At 37.2% G+C, this 22,699-nt stretch overlaps 1 protein-coding gene across 1 annotated transcript in view; it reads left to right on the top strand.

Moving 5' to 3' along the window:
* The window catches only part of USH2A (usherin), a 743,449-nt gene that overhangs the window by 540,314 nt on the left and 180,436 nt on the right, over positions 1-22,699 (top strand). The window contains exons 48-49 of the mRNA XM_070501449.1: positions 12,657-12,855; positions 16,508-16,676. Of these exons, the coding sequence (XP_070357550.1) occupies positions 12,657-12,855; positions 16,508-16,676 (368 nt within the window). The remainder of the gene's footprint in view (positions 1-12,656; positions 12,856-16,507; positions 16,677-22,699) is intronic.

The raw sequence follows: 22,699 nt of genomic DNA, 5'->3' as shown, positions 1-22,699 counted from the left end.
TGCATGAGAATTCCAGGTGCTGCTCATCTTTGCTAGAACCTGATATTCTGTGACATTTTTTTCCTTTTCTTTTTCGTCACTTTTATAGTTGTTTAGTGGTATGTTGCTATGATTTTAATTTACTTTTCCCCTGATGACTAATAATATTGACCATCTTTCCATATGCTTATTTGGCATTTGTTTATTTACTTTGGTGAAGCGACTATTCGAATATTGTTAATGTTTTAACTGGATTTGTTGTTTTCTTATTGAATTCCAAGTTTTAAAACTATATTTTGGATATGAAGTTTTTGTCAGATATGTGATTTGCAAATGTTTTCCACTACCTGTGGCTTGTCTTTTCTTTCTCTTAATTGTGTTTATTTGCAGAGAAAAAGTTCTAAATTTCAATACAGTCCAATTTATCTTCTTTTTTGTTTATTAATTGTGCATTTGGTGTTGTATCTAAGAATTCCTTACCTGACCCAAGTCACAAAGGTTTTCTTCTATTTTTTTCTATAAGTTTTGCATGTTTACATTTTGAATTTATGTCTGTGATCCATTTTATGTTAATTTTTGTATAAATTGAGGTGTGAGTCAAGGTTAACTTTTTTGCATATGGGTGTCCAACTTTTCCAACACAATTTGTTGGAAAGCCTATTTCTTCCCCATTGAATTTATTTGGGACATTTGTCAAAAATCAATTTAATATGTTTTGTAGGTCATTCTTGAACTCTCCATTCCGTTCAATTAATCAAAGTGTGTATCCGTTTACCAATATTACACAATCTTGATTATTGTAGCTTTACAGTTAAGTGATAAAATCATGTATTGTGAGTTTTCCAAGTTTGACCTTTTTAAAAATTGTTTTGGCTTTTCTCATTAATTTGCCTTTCCATATAAATTTTGGAATCAGCTTGTTAATGTCAACAAAATCCTTCTTTGATTTTGATTAGAATTGCATTTAACATATAGATCAATTAACATCTTAATGCTGTCAAATTTTCCAATTCATTTATTTGGGTCCTCTTTCATTTATTTCATCAGTGTTTTATAGAATTCGATGTTCAGATACTACACATATTTCATTAGATTTATACCTAATTATTTATTTTGGGGGCTGCTATTATTACTGGTTCTTTTAAAAAACTGAAATCTAATTGTTTTTTTCTAGTGTGTAAAAACACAATTTTGGTATAATGACCTTGTATTCAGCAACCTGGCTAAATTCGTTATTAGTTTTAGGACGTTTTTGTAGATTCCCTGGGTTTACATAGATTATCTGCAAAAAGAAACAGACTATTTCTTCCTTTTCAATCTATATGCCTTTTGTTTCTCTTTCTTACCTTATTGCATTGGCTAGTTCAATAAGGTGGACACCCTTGATTTCTTCCCATTCTTTGAAAGAAAGCTTTCCCTCTTTACCATTAGATATGATGTTAACTATGGATAACTTTGGAGATTCCTTTTATCACGTTGAAGATTTTCCTTTTATTTTTAGTTGCTGAGAGTTTTTATCATAAATGGATATTGAATTTTGTTAAATGCTTTTTCTGCATTTTTAATTTGTTAGTATGGTTAACTGATTGATTTCAAACAATTAACTAGCCTATATTATCTGGATAAATCCCAGTTGGTTGTGATATATTTTCCTTTTTATATATTACTGGATACAATTTACTATTATCTTGTGAACGTGTACGTCGATCCTCATAAATGGTATTGAACTGTGTTTTCATCTCTTGTAATGTCTTTGCCTGGTTTTGGTAACAGGGTAATTCTGGTCCCATAAAATGGATTGGGAAATGTTCCCTCTTCTTCTATTTTCTGGAAGACATTGTATGAAAATGTTGGTAGACCTTGCCAGTGAAACCACCTTTGCCTGGAGTTTTCCTTGTTGAAAGATTTTTGACTCAGAATTCAATTTCCTTAATATAGGATGATTCAGGCTATCTGTTTTTTCTTGAGTGAGATTTATTATCTTGTATTTGAAAAAATTGGTTAATTTCACCTAATTTGTCCTATTTATGGGCAGGAAGTTGTTTTTAATAGGTTTGTAGAACCTGAATTGATTTACACTCTTTCATTTCTGATATTGGTAGTAAGTGTATTCTTTCCTTCTTAGTCAGTCTAGAGTTCTGTCAATTTTGTGAATCTTTTTCAAAGAACCATCTTTTGATTTTATTACTTTTCTCTATTTTTTTCTGTTTTCCATTTCATTGATTTCTGCTTTCTACTGATTTCTTTCTTTTTCTTGCTTTGAGTTTAACTTGCTTTTCTTTTTCTAGTTTCTTAAAGAGGAAAATTTATATTATTGTTTTGAGACCTTTTTTCTTTCTAATGATAAGCATTTAAAGCTATGAATTTTCCTCTAAGCCCTGCTTCTGATGAATCTCACAAATTTTGAAATGTTGCATTTCATTTTGCTTAATTCAAAGTGCTTTTTTATTTCCTTGATACTTCCTCCTTGACTCATGAATTACTTAGAAAGGAGTTGTCTAATTTCCAAATATTTTGTGATTTTTCAGATATATTTAAGATGTGAATTTCTAGTACAATTCTGTTATGGTCTGAAAATATAGTTTTATGAGTTCAATTCTTTTAAGTTAGTTAAGGTTTATTTTATGACCTTTCATGGTAAATATTCTATGTATACTTGAGAAGAATGTGTATTCTGCTATTGTCAGAGTGTTTTGTAAATGCCAATTAGGTCAAGTTGAATGATAGTGATGTTCAGGTTATCTATACACTACTGATTTTATGCCTACTTGTTCTATCAATTACTGTGAAAGGAGTGTTGAATTTTCCAAATATAATTGTGTAGCTGTCTATTTCTTTTCTAGTACTATCAGTTTTTCCCCATGTATTTTGATGCTTTATTGTTAGGGGCATACATGTTTAGGATTGTTATATCTTAGTAAACTGACCCTTTTATCATTGTGTGATATCCCTTTTTCTTCCTGACAATTTCCTTGTTATCAAGTATATTTTATCTGATATTAATATAGCTACTCCAACTTTATTTTGATTAGTGTAATTTTGAGTGATTTTAGATTGTTTCCTGGACATGTTGAATATTAGGTTGTGGTCATCTGAGTTCTGCTAAAAATCCTCCGAAGAAGATTGAAGTTTTGTTTGTTTCAGCAGGTGATCAACTGCTCAGACTCAAATTCTGTCTTGCCTTATGTGGTTAGTGGCTCTAGTGTCATTTCATTTTTCAAAAGCTTTGCTATGCCACTTTACGTCTGTCCCATGCATGAAACTCTCAGTTGCTAATCTGACATTTGGCTAAGGGATTGTGTAATAGTTCAGACCTGAAGGTCTTGGCTTTGGTGCTCGGATTTCCTATGCCTGTGAGGTGACCATACATGTGCAGCTTTGAGTTGAGTGGGGACGTGTGTTGGTTCACACACAGAATTAGAAGGTCACCGGGCTTTTTCTACTCTGAGATTTCTCCCACATTTTCCAGCTCCCATGGACTTCCTTTCCAAGATCTTTAGCTCAAAAGACATGACTTCTCATGGAATTTTCGCTTCCCAAGCTACCTCACAGTGTACAGAAATGGGGAGTTTGGGGGGCAATAAGATGAGAGAAAATAGACAAAAAAATAACGGAGATTTCCCCCATACACACATTCTTTGGACCACATGGACTCCTTTTCCTGGTTCCTCTGGACAGAAAGATAGGTTTTTCTTGGGTTTTAGATTCCCATTTGGTGACAGCTGCTGTCGTGCAGCTCCTTGTCTGGAATCAGAGCATGGCCCAGAGGAAAAAAGAGAGAATAAAACAAAACAGAGATTTCCCTCACACTCTCTGGTTTGTAAGCCTTTTTGTACTCTGGCCAGAAGGAATGAGTTTCTCTCACAAATTTTGCTTGCCCAGTACACAGTTCCACACTGGGTCTGCTCTTGGGTTAAAGATGGGAGATAAAAGAGGGGAAAAAATGGGAAACTCATCCTGTAATGTTTATTCTTCATGTCTTGGCTCCCCACTGATCTGCCTTTCTCAAGTGGCTACTTTTTGTAATTTGTGCACTTTTCAGTCGTAATTGGTAGGAGACAGAGGCTGTGATAGGCTTACTCCGTACGGGCCAGCAAAGAACGTTCCCCTCTACCATATTTTTCTTTATTTCAATGCCTTCGTCAACTTTATTTTCTCTCTTTTCTTTTGGTCAGAGATCTAGCACGAACTTTACAGAAATCATTCACAAACAGATATTGGCATGTAAAATCTTTCCTTTTTTTAAATGATCCATTGCATCCAAGCAACATTTTCCAAAGGTGAGACTCTAACGAGCCGGTATAGGCTGCCAAGCCATTAATCAAAATTACCCCAACACCAAAGCAGTTAGCCTCCTGTGTGAATCTTATTGTTTGTATAATTTCATTAGACTCTGGCAATGTATACTTGTTAGTTATGTTTCTGTTTTGGTTAAAAAATCTTTTTATAATGCCACATGCAAAATCAAATGTGAAATCCTTCCAGGTGTCAGTAGACTGAGTTTATTTCTATAACATTTAACAAGATCCAGTTTCTAATAAGACATGTATTTCTTAGATGTTTTTTGTTTACTTTTGCTAAAATGTAGTCGTCGGTAAAATTTAACTTTCATATATTTTAATGACACACACAGACAGCGTACCGGCCTGTCTGATTATAAGCATGAAGTGCATCAACTCAGCTTTGTCTTTGGCCTTAACTTATACCTTGCTTTTGACTACATCCTCTCCAGTACACGCACTTAGGAGTGTTTTTCCTATTATCTGCAAACCAAAGATGCCATAGCACACAAATGTAGAAAGCTCAGATGAGCCCTTCTTGTTTTCTAAGTTGCTCCTCCAGAAACAATTTCTACCTCGCCTTTTCCATACTTGTCATATTATCATCAGCTGCTTCTATGTCCCCAAAGAATACTAACTACTGATCAATAGCCCGGACATGTCTGGCCATGGCCTACACGTGCCCTGGGTAGTTCATTTATTTGCCTTGGTGGATTTGCTAGAGTGGAATTTAATCAATAGCTAATTCATTAATTCTGGTCCTCAAGAATGTAGACTACGCTGGATGAAGATAGCTGGCTGCCTCTGGCTTTGATTGAAATATGACAAACACTGCAGCTGACAGCTTCCCTGGGCACTGGCTGCCTGTGAAGTTTGTTTATTTCTTCTCCATGAATGGATCAGCCATGAGGAAAACATAAACAAGGAAGAGATTTTATTACATTACTCTAGTATTCCAAAACGCATGATTTCCAGGCATGAGGCTCAAGGGAAAACAGAGAGGGAACGCAGATGATGTCTTTCATTGCCTTTAATTGGAAGCACGGCAGTCTTTTTCATTCCAAGTGAGTTTGGGGCTGTATTATTGATGAGAAGTCTGCGGTATAATGTCTTTGCAGCATTCACAAATAATTGTTTAAAAATTTGCCTCAAGCTGCTGAAGGATATAAATGATATTTTTACACGCCAACTTTCGGAAGTCTTTATGATACCAACATAGGCTGTGTGTCTCTAAATGAAGCTTACACCACTCCCATCGTGTATGAATCCCCCCATATTTTCAAATTAATTAGCTTGGGTTTGAGTATAGCAAAGGAGGTGACAGCTTGTAGAGAAAGAATATCCCCCTTTTTGCCTCACCATATTTGAGGTGAAAATTTGAGGCCTCCATTATTTTATACTATGACATTGGATATCAGAAAATGTCTTCTAGCCTTGATTTTCCCTCCCTGATTTTTTCAGTGATTGATAGCTTGAATACTGAAGTAATAATTTTACAATTTTGTTTAAAAAAATGAGCCATGCTTTAGTTTATTTTTCCTAATAGGGAGAATGTTGGGCTATAGATGTAAAATCAAATCAACTGTTCCTTACCCGTATTCTAAACTTTCTGTCTCAGCAGCATGGATAATTGGAGACAGCTTTTCATTTGGTCTGAAATTTTCTGGTCAAGTCTTTAAAGGACATGAGAAGACCTCTTGAAAGATAATTTGGAGTATAGTTAGTACTGTCGTACAATTCTAATCAATACTATTATAATCATAAGGGCTTTCAGGAAATATTGTTTTGATGGCCAATGAGTTCTGATTATCAAACTCATGTTTGAGTAGGAGAGCTTGCAGGATATTGAGCTTATTCTGAAGACTTGCCATCACTACTTCCATTTCCTCACCTCCCTCACTTTCACAAACGCCTTCTAACTTCTCCACCTCTTGTAGCTCCCACAGAAGTGGCTCACTGAGGTGGCCTTTGGGCTTCTCCAAAATCTGCCTCTTCCTCCTAATTCACTTTGGTCTTTACCTGCCACCTGACCCTGGCTCTCTGAACTCTCATTGGTTTCTTTTATTGGTTCTATTCCAAATCCATTCATTAATTGTGGGTGTCCTCAGCAGAAAAGCTCTCCCTCCTTATCAGATAGTTCAGGCATTTTCACAGTTTCAGTCATACTGATGTCTCAAAGATCTCTGGCCCTGTTTTCTCCCTAAACTCTAGTCTCTTATATCCAGTTGCCTATTGATTTTCTGAACTGATATCCACCTATCATTTCCATAACCTCAAGCTTCAGAAGTTAATTCCTATCTAATTCATCATCTTTTCCTACATCAATTTCTGCATATCCATCACCATCCTGCATATTATCCACACATATATCTTTGAATTTTTTTAATCCTCTGAGTTCAGTAAATGTCAATTTTAGTATATTTTCTTTTGGAGCATCTTCTCATGTGTGTTCCTCTTCTCCATTTCCACCATGACCACTCTAATTCATGCTTTTATCACTTAAGTTTATGTAACTCTCTTAATTCAATGAGATACAAAGAGGAAAATTCTTTACTTTTTGCCTACTTGCTGCCTTAAACATAATCTTCTGGCTGTCCTCTCATCAACTCTTGAAAACTTCTTAGGTACATCGTATGACTTTCCAATTATTTTTAGTTACGAGTCTCACTTTGGTAATTAAGATTCACGATCCAGTATTTAAAAAGTCCATTCCATCTCCAGCAAAATAGTAAGCTCATATGTGGTTCAAAGACTCTACCATTTCACAGGCTCAGACCTGATCACAGCTTGCCCTTCCCTCCTCTTTGCTCTTTCTCTCCTATTCCCTTTCATCCAATGAGTCTCTTCTCAATGTTATTATTTTGCTTCCATCACTGGCTGGCCGTCAAAGCCATCTGCATGGCAGGTGACACTTTCTTCTACAATTGTATGTTTTCCTTGTGAGGTTCCATGAGGATCTCCCCATAGGCAAGTTCCCTGATGTGAGTGTTGTCCTCCACAGCTGATCTCCTGTGGTACCAACGGAACATAGCATCCCAAAGACTCTTCCTGCTGGAGCCCCCTCATCCCAGAAGGCTGCCATCATGAGCAGTGTACCTTCAAGGTGGCTCAAGCCCAGCCATCTTTCAAGGCATCTAGTGGCTCATGAGGAGCTCACTCATCTGCGCCATGCTAAAGATTGATAGTGTGACACTCATTTTACCCCATCGTTGCAGCTGCTCTGGCCACTATCTGGCCATCAGGATTCTCTAACTGAGAAGCAAGTACCTTTTCTTTGCTCATATAGACTACCAAACCCTATGTCAAGCTGTCCCCAGACTCCTTACTATACTCCCCTCCAGAGACATTAGCAGATTGGGCCCAGACATTTCTGCAGCTCAGTAAGTACCAACCATTTGAAGCAAGTGCTTCCAATTTCTCTTCTTCCAGTTTCTCTGAGTGATGTATTTGGAGCGTCTCCTCAGCCTAGGGTATGTTGGGCAGGGAGAAGTCTAGGGGATGGATTTGATGTCACTCTTCACTAAGTAAATAACTCCTCTTTTACTCCATGCCTCAAAAACTTCCAATGGATTTCCAATGCACTCAAAAATGAATCCAAAGTTATTTCTATGTTCCACAAAATCCTGCATGATCTGCAATCCCCCATCCCACCCTCCCAACACCCAACGGATCTCATTGTCCAACACTCTGTCTCTTGCTCGGGCCAGTCCTGTCCTACTAGATTCTCTGACAGCCCTTTGACAAGCCAAGCACGTGGATGCCTTCAAGCCTCTACACCTCCTGTTCCTTCTGCCTGGACACTCTTCTTGGCTGTCTTCATCCCTTCTTTCAGATTTCTGCACAGAAGAGTGAAGCCTTCTCAGACCACCAAGCGGATAGATACTTATGTGTTTGTTTACTGTCCATCTTCCCCCAGCAAAATGCAAGCTTTATGAAATAAGGGAATTTATTGACTTTGCTCACTGATAAATATCAAACAACACCTGGCATATGGGAGGTACTTAGTAAATATTCTTCAAAGTTCCTACTTCCCAAAACTCTCCTAGAATTCTGTTTATTTTTGGTTGGTTTGGGGGATGGATCAATGTTAAAGGGCAGTTTTATCCTCAGAATTCAGCAGAATCTTGCTGTTCCCTTTAGAAGCGACGTACTTATCACTCCTAAATGGAGGAACTCATCAGTGTCATCCTCAGTTTGAGGGTATAGTTGAAATTCCTAAATAAGAGGAAAACCCCATTCAACATTCTTTCACACTTGAATTACTAATGGGGCTCACTGACATTTCTCTCTCCCCGTGGTCTCTTCCTCCCTAATTGGCCAGGTTATTAATTCTGATGGGGCGTTTTTGTTCTGCTGGTGACAACACTGCACAATTATCTTATTTCACTATAAAACTCCTCAACACGGTATTTGAAGGGCTCCACAAACTTTCTTCCTATATTCAAATCGACCTCTCGTTATTGCTGAAGGTAGATTATTCACTCATCAATCTGGTCACATTACTTTTCCACATAGGGCTAGGCTGATTCCCACCTCTTACTTTTTTATTTTTTCAAATAATTCTATTTAATTAATTTTCAGGTCACATTGGTTTATAACATTATATAAATTTCAGGTGTACATCGTTTCATTTCAACTTCTCTATAGACTACATCACGTTCACCACCAAAGGCTAGTTGCCATCTGTCACTGTACATGTGTGCTCCTTTATTCCTTTCCCTCTCTCCTCTCTCCCTTCCCATCTGTTGTGTTTGTTTGTTGTTGTTTTATCTTCCATGAAACTGTGAAATGATGTGGTATTTGGCTTTCTCCATCTGACTATTTTGCTTAGCATACTACCCTCAAGGTCCGTCCATGTTGTCGCAAATCGCAAGATTTCATCTTTTTTATGGCTGAGTAGTATTCCAACCTCTTACTTTTGCTTATGTTGATCTTCTGGTCCAGAATTCCTCGCATCTTCTTGTTTACCAATTCAAGTCCACATCCACTTTTCCCGTGAAACCCTCATTGTTTAGTTTAGGACACAGTGATCTTTGTTTATGTGTTTTTGTAATACTTGAAGCCCGAACTACACATGACAACATTTGACTTTACGTTGCTCTAAAACATTTGACATGCTTCAGCTAGGCATGTTTTATATGCCCTAATACTCAAGGATACAGGGTTTCTTTTTTTTAAAGATTGACACCTGAGCTAACATCTTTTGCCAATCCTTTTTTTTCTTTTTCTTCTTCTTCTTTTTCTCCCCAAATCCCCCCAGTGCGTAGTTGTATATTTTAGTTGTAGGTCCCTCTAGTTGTGGCATGTGGGACACCACCTCAGCATGGCTTGATGAGCGGTGCCATGTCCACACCCAGGATATGAACTGGCAAAACCCTGGGCCACTGAAGCAGAATGCACAAACTTAACCTCTCAGCCACGGGGCAAGCCCCAGACACAGGGTTTTGTCTTTTAACTTTTTACTTACTGAAAGTTATGTTAAACATTCTAGTAGATAATTAAATATTCGAGGACTTGCGTGAAGAGCAGAGAATTAATATTTTCACCATATTACGTTTAGTTAGTCTTAGATTGAAAGTGTCCTGATCCTTTTTGGTAACCATAATTGGAACAGTATTGAAGAACTTGGATGTTACAAAAATGATTGACAAAAATGACGAAGTTGAATAGGGGAAAAAAACGGCCTGTGTAAATAAGATCAGGGAATCTGGAACTGCTTAATCTATAACAATTTAGACTGACATCTTAAAGTATATGAAGATTTTTTTCCCCTTTGGCCCAAACGAGAACATTTTGACAAGATAGTGATAAAAGAGTAGAATGTTAAAGAGCGCCAGTGGGGAACATAGCTCTTCATAAAAATTCTCTCTGGGGGCCAACCCAGTGGTGCAGCGGTTAAGTGCACACATTCTGCTTCAGCGGCCTGGGGTTCGCTGGTTTGAATCCCGGGTGCAGACATGGCACCACTTGGGAAGCCATGCTGTGGTAGGTGTCCCACATATAAAGTAGAGGAAGATGGGCACGGATGTTAGCTCAGGGCCAGTCTACCTCAGCAAAAAGAGGAGGATTGGCAGCAGGTGTTAGCTCATGGCTAATCTTAAAAAAAAAAAAATTGTCTGACCTGTATCGTTTTAATATTCACCCACATAAAGGTAGATACTAAAGAAATGATGTTCTCATACTCCTTTCTATCCTCAATGTTATTTTTCACTTCTTGAAGTAATAACTGGAGGTGATGATTATTGTATCGGTGGCCACAGTGGTATATAGTCGTAAGAGAGAGAGAATAGTAAATCTACTAACAACTTGACAGAATTAAAAAGAAACGGCTACGCCTAGAATATCTGAACACTCAATGAATCCATGTACCAAACTGTGTGTAGATAGCACAGTTTTCATCGGAAACTTTATTAAGGTAGCTTAAACGCCAGTCCACGGTGCTCTAGAAGCTAAATAAACTCTAATTTTTACTTTATGAACAAACCTACATAAAAAGATCTATTCAAGGATTCAAAGTCTATATATGTTTCTGCATGAGCATACAATCTTTAGTAATCTATACCAAAAAGCTTCACTTGCTTTCCCCAATATTTAACATTTAATCGCATGGTTTAAGAATGTTTCTTTTATTTCACTCTTAAACATCAAAGCAATCAAACCATTAATCCAGTTAATAATGGTACACATTTCTCAGAGATGTCTTTCATTTCAAATTAGCAAAAAATTTTTTTTTCTTTTTTTGCTGGGGAAGGTTAGCCCTGAGCTAACATCTGTGCCAATCTTCCTCCACCTTTTTATATGTGGGTTGCTGCCACAGCATGGCTGATGAGTGGTGTAGGTCCAAGCCCAGGATCCGAACCCGTGAACCCAGACCGAACCCAGAACCAGAAGTGGAGTGTGCTGAACTTTAAATACTACGCCACAGGGCTGGCCCCGTAACCGAAAAACTTTTCAATGTCATTCTCGTTGGTTCTAATGAGAGATGTAGAGGTGTTAAACCCAGTATTCTTCTTTGATTATTATTCTTCTTTTTCCTTTTGTACCTGACTCACATCCTCGAAAGCAAAACTGTTCATGCCATCCCTAATAAGATAGGTGGTCTCGCTTCACATTGATGCTGTGCAAGAAAGAGAAGTTACAGTGACATCATGTCTACGTGGTATTTTCTAGACTTCAGTATTTCACTGGCTTTTGTGGAAAAGTCAGCCTCTTGAATGTCACTTAAATGTAGTCTTTTCTGTAGTTGACTATCCAATGAACACAAAAGAGACATCTGTAAAATGTGGAATTAATTTTGAGAGTTGGATAAAGCCCTTAGAATAATAATGGTGACTATACAAGTCACCTATGAAACTATTCTCTCATGGGTGGCATTAATTTCCTATCTACAGAGTCATATTAGTGAATGTGTTATGTTTGTAGCCCCAAGAAAATGAAATAATAATTTTCTTTTTTTTTTTTAGCAGTCTATTAAAATGTCAAGGTTTATCTTGACTGCTGCTTTTTAATGTAAATGTTTGGGCTTAATTGAATTCCTAATATGTGATGTCACTTGGAATTCTGATAGGGTCTACTAATTTTCCCTGTAGAGATATATTTCTTCTTAAAATGAAAGGAATAACAAAAATATTATTTTACACAATGGTGGGAAAGTGGTCAACATAAGTCATTATGAGATTTTTACTGTAAAATCTTGACAGTGTAGGGACTAAGCTCATTTGCGCTTCTTCCTCTCCCAAGTAGCTACTGGAATGTTTTAGCTGTAAAGTTACCATGTAACTATTTCTGATTGTTTATTTGTTATAGTTGGAAATTCAAGAACTATTAAAGAGACTCAATCTTGAATGTCAGAGTTCCACCCTCTTTTTTTGAGAATAAGAATAAAAATAATTATTTTATATTCATCTACTGTTTTGCACATAGTAGGCTTTCCTTGCCATGATAAATTGCAAGAATAAGGGGTCACGTCCAAACCTCTGGGGCTTCATTAAAAACTTTAACTCCTTTCTGCTTATCAAACAGAGCTTATAAAAAAAGTGCTAAAGATAGGACATGTATGTCATCTAAGCTGTATCATTCTGGCAAGTAGACCTCAGTGCAGAATTGAAGTTCTATAACATTCACCTGAGAGCAAATCATTTCATTCGGGTTGACTCCTCTGTGAACAGCTTTATGTTACGATCTCATTCAGTACAGCCAATGAATGTGGTAGTAGCATATATGAGTATATATGTATTAGCATATACATATTCTTTGCTGCAGCTTTTTAATTAGGAAGTTGTTGATGAAATAGACCTTTTGACCATTCTGGAAGATTAATTGAAAAGTAGATGAGGCTGACAGCAGCAATGTTAAGTGTTGTCTTTCCAGAAGTATTGATTATTCTATCCATTGCAGATCCCTTCATATTGATTGGATGTCTCCAGGGAAACCGAATGGCATCATTCTTGGATATGAGCTCTTACGGAGAACATGGCATTCTTGCCCTAAAACCCAGAAGTTAATGAGGAACCACAGTGCTGAGCTCTGTATGGCAGTGAAGTGTCAGACACCTGAAACTATGTGTGGACCCAGGTGCTATTCTCCTGAAGCCAAGGTAAATCAAACTAGTCAGTGAAATATGTTTTTCTGACTAAGCATCCACGTGAAATCACTTGCTTCTTAAACCATAGTTTATCATGATCACTATTTCCACTAGTCTATCAAGAAGACCCCGTGGAAATGAAAGGATGCTTATAAAAATCGTATCTTCCTCATGAGCATTTTTGCCTTCTCATTTTTCATCACCTTCCCCGGAAATATTAGTTTATTGCAATGATAAGGAGCCTCCTGAATTTGTGTTTGACTGAATGACTCGAATTTTCTTTACAACAAATCCATTCAGCTACAAGTGGGTGTTTATTTAAATGACACTGATGAGTAACTGTGAACAGGACCTTGCATGGTTTGTCAGAAATATTTTAAAGTTATGGCCGTTTACAGATTAATGCTCATATTAGTTACAGTTTAGGAATCAGATCGATAATACAGCCAGACAGAGGAGTTTGTAAATGGCTTTTATTGACAAACGATGCAGAAAATCCTTAATTTGAAGGTAGGATTTCATATCATGAAATAATGTTCCTATTTGTCAACAACAATATCTGGCATTTAATGACTAAAGCTGCTACTAAATTCAAAGGATTCACAGCAAAAGGACACAGTGATTAAGAAAGTGCGTTATTGAAGCAATATGAATAAAATACAAATTATTATGGCTGACACTGGCTGAGCAGTAATTATTATCTCAGAAATATCATAAAACTAGCAATTACTAACTATATATTTTTTTTACTTAAGCTCCAGAATTGTCACTATGCCTAAGTTTTACGTCATTTCAGTCCATTAAATGCACGCTGTCTGATGAGCGTATTTTCATAAAGTGAAACTAAATTTAGGAATTCTGGGAGGAAAAATGCTGGAATAAATCTGCCCATTAAAAACGCTCTCCAGGAGAAAGAAAGATGGTTCTGATGTATTAAACAAAGTCTTACTTTTATTTTAAAGATTAAGGACACACACAGGTATTGTCAGTGAAAGAGAATAAAGGAAGTCAATTAAAATTTCAAGAGAAAAAAATTGTTTGTAAATTCCTGTTTGGGGTATACTATGAATGTACACATCCTGGGTGAGAAGTTGGAGAGAGGTAGAAAGGAGACTTATTGTGAGTGTAAGGACTTTTCGGCTAAATCACTAAAAACATAAGAAGGACCTGAAATACACAAGCTTCACCATGTGGTTACTGCCAGGTTCTCAAACCCCATTGAGCATCAGACCTGGAGAGTTTGTTAAAACACAGATTGTGCCCAGAGGCTCTGATTCAGTAAGTCTGGGGTGGGGTGTGAGAATTTGCATTTCTAACAAGTTCCCAGGTGATGCTTCTGCATCTAGTCCGGGGACCACACTTTGAGAATCACTAGATTACAGAATTACTTTTGGAAACCGTATAGCAAGGAACAGGCTATTAGCTATACAATATGGCTATACAACCGGCTAATAGCTATATACAATATAATATGAATATTAGCTATACAATTATCTGCTCAAGTAGTTGCCATTTCTATGCATGTTTTCCGAGACAACCAGCTTGAAGACTGATTTAGAAGATTAAGAAATATTCTGTTTATGGGGAGACCTCCTAAGAGAAATAATTGCTTGAAAATGTCCCCTTTGGGACCCATTGATGATCTAAACCAGAGTGAGTTAGTAGAAAGCCACAAGTTTCACGTGACAGAAGGAGCCTGGGGATGGCAGTGACAACGAGAGAATGGAAGTGAACCAGTCCTAATAGCCCAACACTTAATAAATATTTGGGCGAAAATTTCAAAAGAGGATGATAAGTACTAGAGAAGCTTGCTGAAGGAAAAGACGAGATGTGCCAAAGTGTCCAGAAACACTGTATGTGAATGGGACGTTAATAAATGCTTTAAGACCATACAACAACGGGCAAGATTTTGGGTCACTATCATAAAACAAGAGGGAGATGTGTGTTGTTTTATCCTGAAAGCAAAATGCCCAGCATTCCTAAATCCCAAATAAACGCACAGAGGTTTTTTCCTTAACTCTTAAAAATGGGGCATAATTTTGAGGCTGGCCCAGTGGCGTAGTGGTTAAATTTGCACACTCCGCTTCAGTGGCCCAGGGTTTGCCAGAGCAGATCCTGGGTGTGGGAACTACACACCACTCATCAAACCATGCTGTGGCAGCATCCTACATACAAAATAGAGGAAGATTGACAACAGATGTTAGCTCAGGGCCAATCTGCCTCACCAAAAAAAAGATTGGACATAATTTCAAAATTTACTTTGCACACAGAATATGACATCAAAAGGAAGGCTCACTCAAAGAAATTTATCCTTGGAATTAGACTAATTTTGAATCCTTGTTGCTAATAACTAAACACAGCACAGGAAATTCATTTCAGTTGGTTTAACAGGACCAATTAAGGAACCACAGGGATAGACTCTGAATTTAAGAGCCCAATTTCTTCGCTCTTTGGTAACTTTTTAAAAATGAATGAAGTACTAAGCTAGTGGCCCTTTTGATGATGGAGAGATTCCTCATTCTACTGCCCTCGTATTGAGCTTGATTCAAATGTTGGTGAAGGCTGGAAGTAGCAATGAGCAGAAAGGAAAAGAGAAACAACTCTTAAATGATGGTTGATTTTGCCTGCCACAGGAAGCATCTATCTTTTTTAGTGTAACTTATGCCAAGTATAGGTTCTGAGGCCGTATTTCAGCAACTATTCAATGTTTCATTTGTTATATACACAGAGTGTCAGTCTCTCAGACCTCAAGTAGGCACGCAAATAATTATTTGATTGTTCAAGCACATAATTTCTTCCACAGCTCCTGGAGAAAACACCTTGTTAAAAGGGCTTTTCAAAATTAATTTCCATATAAATTTCCTCTTTTTTTAATGTGGAGATATATATATATATATATATATATAAACATTGGACTTCATTGAGGTTGCTTTGTCTGAAGATTGGGTTCATAAATAACTGATCACAAAAATTATAAGGGAAATGCAATTTATTTTAAAAAAAGAAAGATCAGTGAGAGACAGGTTTCTGTGGATGTGGTGTTTTCAAATGGAGCAATCATTAAAATACAAACATATATATGAAGAAATTGTTCATTGACAATTCTAAATCATCTTTGCATTGGAAGCACTGACATTCAAAAGGTAATTCATATTTATAGAATATTATAATAGAGCACAAGGCATGGTTGAAGCCTAAAAATGCTACATTGTATCAAATAGCATTTATGTAATTTCATGCTGAAAAAATGATTTTGGTTTTTGGTTTTTGGTGAAGAAGTTTCTCCCTGAGCTAACGTCCTTTGCCAATCATCCTCTTTTTTTTTGCTTGAGGAAGATTAGCCGTAAGCTAACATCTGTGCCCATCTTCCTCTACTTTGTATGTGGGATGCCTCCACAGCATGGCTGGTCAATGCATTAGGTCCACGCCCAGCATCTGAATCAGTGACCCTGGGCCGCCAAAGCAGAGTGCATGGAACTTTAACCACTTGGCCACAGGATGGCTCTGAAAATATATTTTTTAAACTTTTGAATTTTTATCAGGACTATGCTACATTTGATCTCAGATCAAGGCCTTATTAGAAAACAAATATATCACATAAGAGATGGTGGTATGATACTCTTAATTTAACAGCTCTTTCTTCAAACATGATCCCCACTTGCAGGTTTGCTGTAATGGAATTCTCCACGACCCCCAGCCTGGACACAGCTGTTGTGAAGAGAAGTATATCCCATTTATTCTGAATTCAAGCGGAGTTTGTTGCGGTGGCCGAATACAAGAGGCGAGACCAAACCACAAGTGTTGCTCTGGGTACTACGTTAGAATTTTACCAGGTGAGTGTCACGTCTGGGCGAGAAGCAGAAAATGCAAACACGATTTATGTCAGTGAACTTTTTCAAGCTCCTCTCCAACAAAAACTGAACCACTAACATGTAGCCAGTGGCCCACTTTAAATATCAATTCTTCTTGCAGCTTTGTTGAAATATAAGCAAGGATGGGTACAAAATTGACAGGGACTACAGGGGACTTCTGGAATCTACTACACAAGGAAATATGTCTGGATAGCTGAGTAACTCCCTTTATTTTATTCTCATGGCTAAATATTTTCACCGTAAACACTGTGAATTTCTACGTGTTCCACTCCCTGAAGCTATTCTCCATTTCCTCCATTTCTATTCTGAGCAAAGCGTTCACAGTTCCTGGATAGATTATTACCACAAATTCCACTTATCTGAGACTAGTCCTCTGTCAGGCTAGGTGGGGCTGAAAGAGGGATACACCAAAGAGTGGCAAACAGGGATTTTTCCCTCCTCAGCTTTTTTTTCTTCCTTCTATCTATCAGACAATTGAATAAGCCATTTTCCAAATTTCAACCACACAAAACCATTGTCCAGTGAATGCAATTGAGAATAAAAATAATAACAATTAGTATTAATAAAACAGCAAGCCTCTGGCAGGCTCTGTGTTAAAAGCTTTATGTATGATACCCTTTATATCTTCCACCTCTATAGGAGATGGGTATTTTAAATCTTAAGTTTGAAAATAAGGAAAGAGGTTTAGACAGGATTATAAACATGCCCAGATTCACATAGATGGGTGTGGAAGAGCTGAAATGCAAATCTCAGTGTGTCCCTCTAAAATCTATGCTCTTTTAAGTACTCTGGCTTGTTCTTATATAACTGAAATTGGCTCAACACAAGGTTGACATAAGGGAAGCCATATTGTAGAAAAGAGACCGTGTTGTAACTTTGAATGACCTCTGACTAACTAACTCAGCTGGATATGCACCCTCCAGGAGATCCACATGTTCTGTAGAATTTAGGACCCCTGCTTATGCTTATACCTCCCAGCTGCCATAAGACGATAGCTTCATTCTTTTGAGTTCCTTAGGAATATGATGACCCCCAAACAGAGAGTCTATGCTGATAGCCATCATCAAGGACAACTGAAAGATCTGGTGTGGCCACTCCCAGTCTGTAACACCAGAGGGTCAACATTCCTACCCCCTCCCCTATAACCCACTGGCCTATATAACTGCTTCAAGATTCTGCACCCCCATTAGGATGGTTCTTTTGCACATTAGTTGACCATCTTCCCTCTTGCTAGCAAGCTATAATAAATGCCCTTTCTCTGCCACCATCTTGCCTCTTGATGATTGGCTTTTGTCTTGCGGTGGGCAGATCATACCCATTGTGCAGTAAGGTAACCATAACATGTTAATATGTATTAGCATAGTTTTTTGACTGACAATTCCAAACTTCAAACATCTTCATTACTGCCACAGTCGATTACTATCTATCCTGGAAAAAACATTGAGAACACAGATTTTTTTTTTTTTAATTGAGGTAGTATTGGTTTATAACATTATATAAGTTGTCGGTGTACAACAGTATAATTTGGCATCTGTCTTTGGCATGCTCACCACCAAAAGTCTAGCATGAAATTTATGCCAAACGTCTAGTTAACTCAAGTATTGTTCAATGTATCTTTGCGTTTGGTATAAATATATCCTTCCAAGGCATGTGAAAGGAGAAATTGTCTCACGGAGCATCTCTTTTGCAAAACACTAGAGCAAAAAGGGAAGGTGAAGTGATTAAATACTATGCAAGTTTATTCAAGGCAAAGATTCTCTATTCTTTGTAATTGTCCCTTAAAAATAATAGAAAAATCTGTCCTTATAGCAGTACTGTTATTTCTGATTCTTTCATAATTAGTATTTTCATAAAATACTTTCATAATTGAATATCTCTTAATCAGCTAGATTTTCCAAGTAAGAAAACACAACGGTGATGGAAACAAGGATTTTGTAGAAGTGTTAACTTCTTTATGCTACAAATTATAGTGTTAGCAACAATCAAACATTGTCAAATGTTTCACTCTCTCAAAATAATTTACACTTTTGGAGTTTTTAACTATGTGTTATATCTTCGCTCCCCTGCAAAGAATTGCCTTGCAAATTATAATTACAGAGATGAGATGGAAATTTTCTGTTGTCCCATTCTTCCCATTCTTCAGACCAATAGACCACATTAGGCTTTTCTCTAAGTCTAGCATAGAACTAAATGATAGTGTTCTCATCTCTAAGTCATACGAAAATTTTTGATGTTATGACTTGCAATTAACCATTCAAGCTCTGAGAAATATCCTCTGTCCCCTAAAATTGATGAAAAATACTTGGTTGCATTTATCATGGTGATTAACTCTTGTTGCCTTTCTCAATCTGTACAAAAAATGTGAGATTTTAAACTAAGAAAACAATCTACTTTTGTTCTATTTCCAAACAAAATCTCACATTTTTTTCCTGAAAATGAAATAAACCTTCGTTACTCAAAGGTCATTTATAGATATTACACAAAACTTTTTAATAAGTAATTTTTAAAACAAGAGTTTTTAAAGCCTCTATGATCTGTACATTGACACATGCTCACTCAGACCTCATGCATTTTAATATCTACCAAACTTGAGCATGGCCCACATTCGGATTCCATTTAAGTAGTTAGTTCATTTTTCATAGTATTAGAATACCTCCCTTGGTGTCAAGAAAAAAACAATGCAATCTCACAGGATAATCAAAAAGAGTGTTTTGCTCCAATCATTAGTCTCCATGTACCTAAACGAAGACAATGTATTGTCATCTGCATCTTCGGCCAATGGTCTTTGTTAACTAGTCTAACACCATTTACAACAAGAAAGAAAGGATAGTGACCCCAAACCATCTTATATCTAAATGTAATTCAGGTTCGATCAGTAGTCTGCCAGATCAAGGCTGAGATGGGGTATAGGCATTTTGGTATTTAAGTCTGAAATATTGGTTAATAATATTTACTTCATTTTTTTCTCACAGTTTTCCTCCATAGCACCACATAGTAAAGAGCAGCAGAAAAAGGAATGCTCATTCCACTCCCCTTTTTTTATAAATATGCTAATGACCTGAAGCTAAATGTTAATGTGGGTCATTCTTTGATAAGAATAACAATTAACTGTGAAGCCTGCATGGTCGCTTTTAAAGAGAAAACATTTTCAAGCCTCTTGTGAAATAGTTTCATTTTGAGAGGTTAATGAGAAGGTGACTGATCCTTGTATCTTATGTCTAATAGCCCTTTTTTGAGGAGAAAAAAATCAGTTTTACTTTTCATTGATATAATCCACATCTCTTTTTTATGAAGCTTCATCTTCTGTCAGTCACTGAATAAGATTCTGAGGGATTCAGGGAGCCATGGATAACACATCCAAACCAATTAGTATTTTTATACTCAAAAGTGACTTTAAAAAAAAAATTGTTGGTTTTCCCCAATATAGATGTGTACACTATGTTTTCTTTAAGCCCGCCATTGTCCTAAGGGAGGTTCAATTTACTGATGCTGCCCCTGGGCCATGTGACATATTATGTTAAAGCAAGTTTGCCAACAAGGAGCACTGTGTTCTCTAGCTGTAAAGATTTAAGAAATATGGCAACTACATTTGAGACCAAACAGGAAAATCCTTTTACCCAGAGGAATGTAACAAATTCAGTAACTTTGCTGTTCACGGTAAGCTCATTAGCCTTCATTGGCCTCTAGCAGAATCATCATGAAAAGTTTAGTAAGTCCTCTTCTGCTTATAGATACTATGTTGTGGGATGCTTTCGAAGACTATTGTCACCACTCTAAAAGGGGGTCCTCTGCCTGATGTGTACATAAAAAGCCACTATTTACGCCATTGGCTTTTGAGAAAAGAAAAGGTTTTATTGCAAGGTCAACCAGCAAGGAGACAGGAAGCAAGACCCTCAAATCTGTCTCCCCTATCCAGAGTTTGGGGCAAAATTTAAGAGGTTAGGGCAAATGGGCTGATACATGGAAGTGCCAGTGGGGCAAGTTTCGATTGGAAAGCTTTAAACATTTATGGTAAGGTGTGGAAAGGAACTTTAACACTGGATCTTCCTAGACAATGGACCCCTCGTTTCTGATAAGAGTCTGACTTTCAAGTTCCGGTTGTATGCTGGTCCTTTTGATTCCATAGGGAAAGAATCTTTGGTTCCAGGTGTTATTTCGGGTCAAGATTTTCTCCTCCGTGCATGCTCTGGCTACGCAGCTTGCATTTTTTGCTCACTGCCCCTGAAAAATGACCCTTAATCACTCTGTTGGTAAGATGGGGTCAGGTTGAACTGGTCCCAGAGGGCTCATGATTACATTATCAGCTAAGCCGACTGTCCTCTGAATTCTAGGAATTCAATCTTGAGAGAAAATTGAGTATGCCTTGGCCCACTCCTAAATATTTTCTCTAGAGAAATGAAAACTTATGCTTACACAAAAATCTTCACATGAATGTTTATAGCCATTCTATTCATATTTGCCAAAAACTAGAATGATCCACATCTGCCATTCGAGTTACATATCTCAGCACCCTCTCAGTTCACTGGAGCTCATTGTAGAAGGACACCACCAGAGGCTAATGTGGACCTGTAAGTTCCCCAGGTTGGCTGAAAGATAACACACCCCTTGAGATGCAGTTGTTGACCTGTTGGGCCTTGGTGGATGAGTGCAGTGGTAGGCTCAATGTCCCTCAGTGGGCAAACTAGTACATCCACACAGAGGAATACTACCCAGCAATCAAAAGGAACAAACCACTGAGATGTACCAAAAAGGCATTATGCTGAGTGAAAGAAACCAATCTCAAAAAGTTACACTCTGCGAGATTCCATTTACATGACATACATGAAAAAACAAGCTATAGTGATGGAGAACAAATCAGTGATTGCCGAGAAAGGATAATGGGTGGGAGGAAGGTGTTGACCGTTAAGGGGTTTTGGGGGGTGATGAAACTCTTTTATATCTGATTGTATTCTTGTGTTAAAATTCATAGACTATGTATCCAAAGGAGGTGAATTTTAACTGGATGATATTTTTTAAAATAAATTTTATAAAAAGGAGTATGTCTTAGCATTCTGTTTCCATTTTGCAAATAGGAAAAATGAGACATATGGCCAAGCTACACAGCTAGTCAAGATTAGAATTTTCATGATCAAATATGAGATTGAGCCATTAGAGATATTATGTTATATAATAATGCGATGACTTCATACATGTCACAATATGTTCTTCTGGTATATTGGTAGAACAGAAAGAAAGCAAATATATCTCCCTTGAAATTATATTGAAAATCTCTATTAAAAGGAAAGCAAAAATGTCCTACTCAGACTAGACTCTGTATTTCCAGTAATAGCTTATGTGATCATATTCTAATAAAGGAAAAAATTCGGTATAGTGTTTTGATGGTTTTTTGCTGAATAATTAGCAGATAATATCATGGGGTTTGGAGTCAAACTGCCTCTCTTCACATCTCATTTCTTTGACTTATTAGTTGTTTGGTCTTCATTAAGTTACTTGAACTAAGTAATATTAGTGGGAGACTATTGTCTCTAACGAATACTGAGCTCCTGAGTTATAACCCCTAAGCTTGCCCTATCTTTCATGGGCAGATAGAAGGAAAGGTTTACAGTAATTGGGGAGCCTAAGAGTAAAGGAAGTTAACAGGCATCCTTTAAGTGACAGAAGATAGTCTCTAATGAATCATTCCAGAGCAAAGACTCGGGTGTGTCCACTTTTATCAGATCCTATAAAGGGGCAATGGGTTCACAAAAGCCAGGGATCAAATATCTAATGGACATTGAAATCCTATGAGACCAAGGATCCTCATTGATTCTTGTTGATTCTGTGAGACTGGGCAATCCTTTATCTAAGCTGACTTTTGGCAATTGACTGAGGAAAGTCATGAACAGCTTCCAACCTTTGAAGGGAAAGAGACTTTCCATTTTGCATGATGTCACAGTCTAGAATGCACTTTGTTCTGAAAAAATTGACATTTTGAGACTTTGTGC

The sequence above is a fragment of the Equus asinus genome, chromosome 30, assembly GCF_041296235.1.
Source record: "Equus asinus isolate D_3611 breed Donkey chromosome 30, EquAss-T2T_v2, whole genome shotgun sequence".
Taxonomy (NCBI): Eukaryota; Metazoa; Chordata; class Mammalia; order Perissodactyla; family Equidae; genus Equus; species Equus asinus.
The sequence above is the reverse complement of the archived record's forward strand: the minus strand, read 5'-3'. Positions and strand labels throughout refer to the sequence as shown.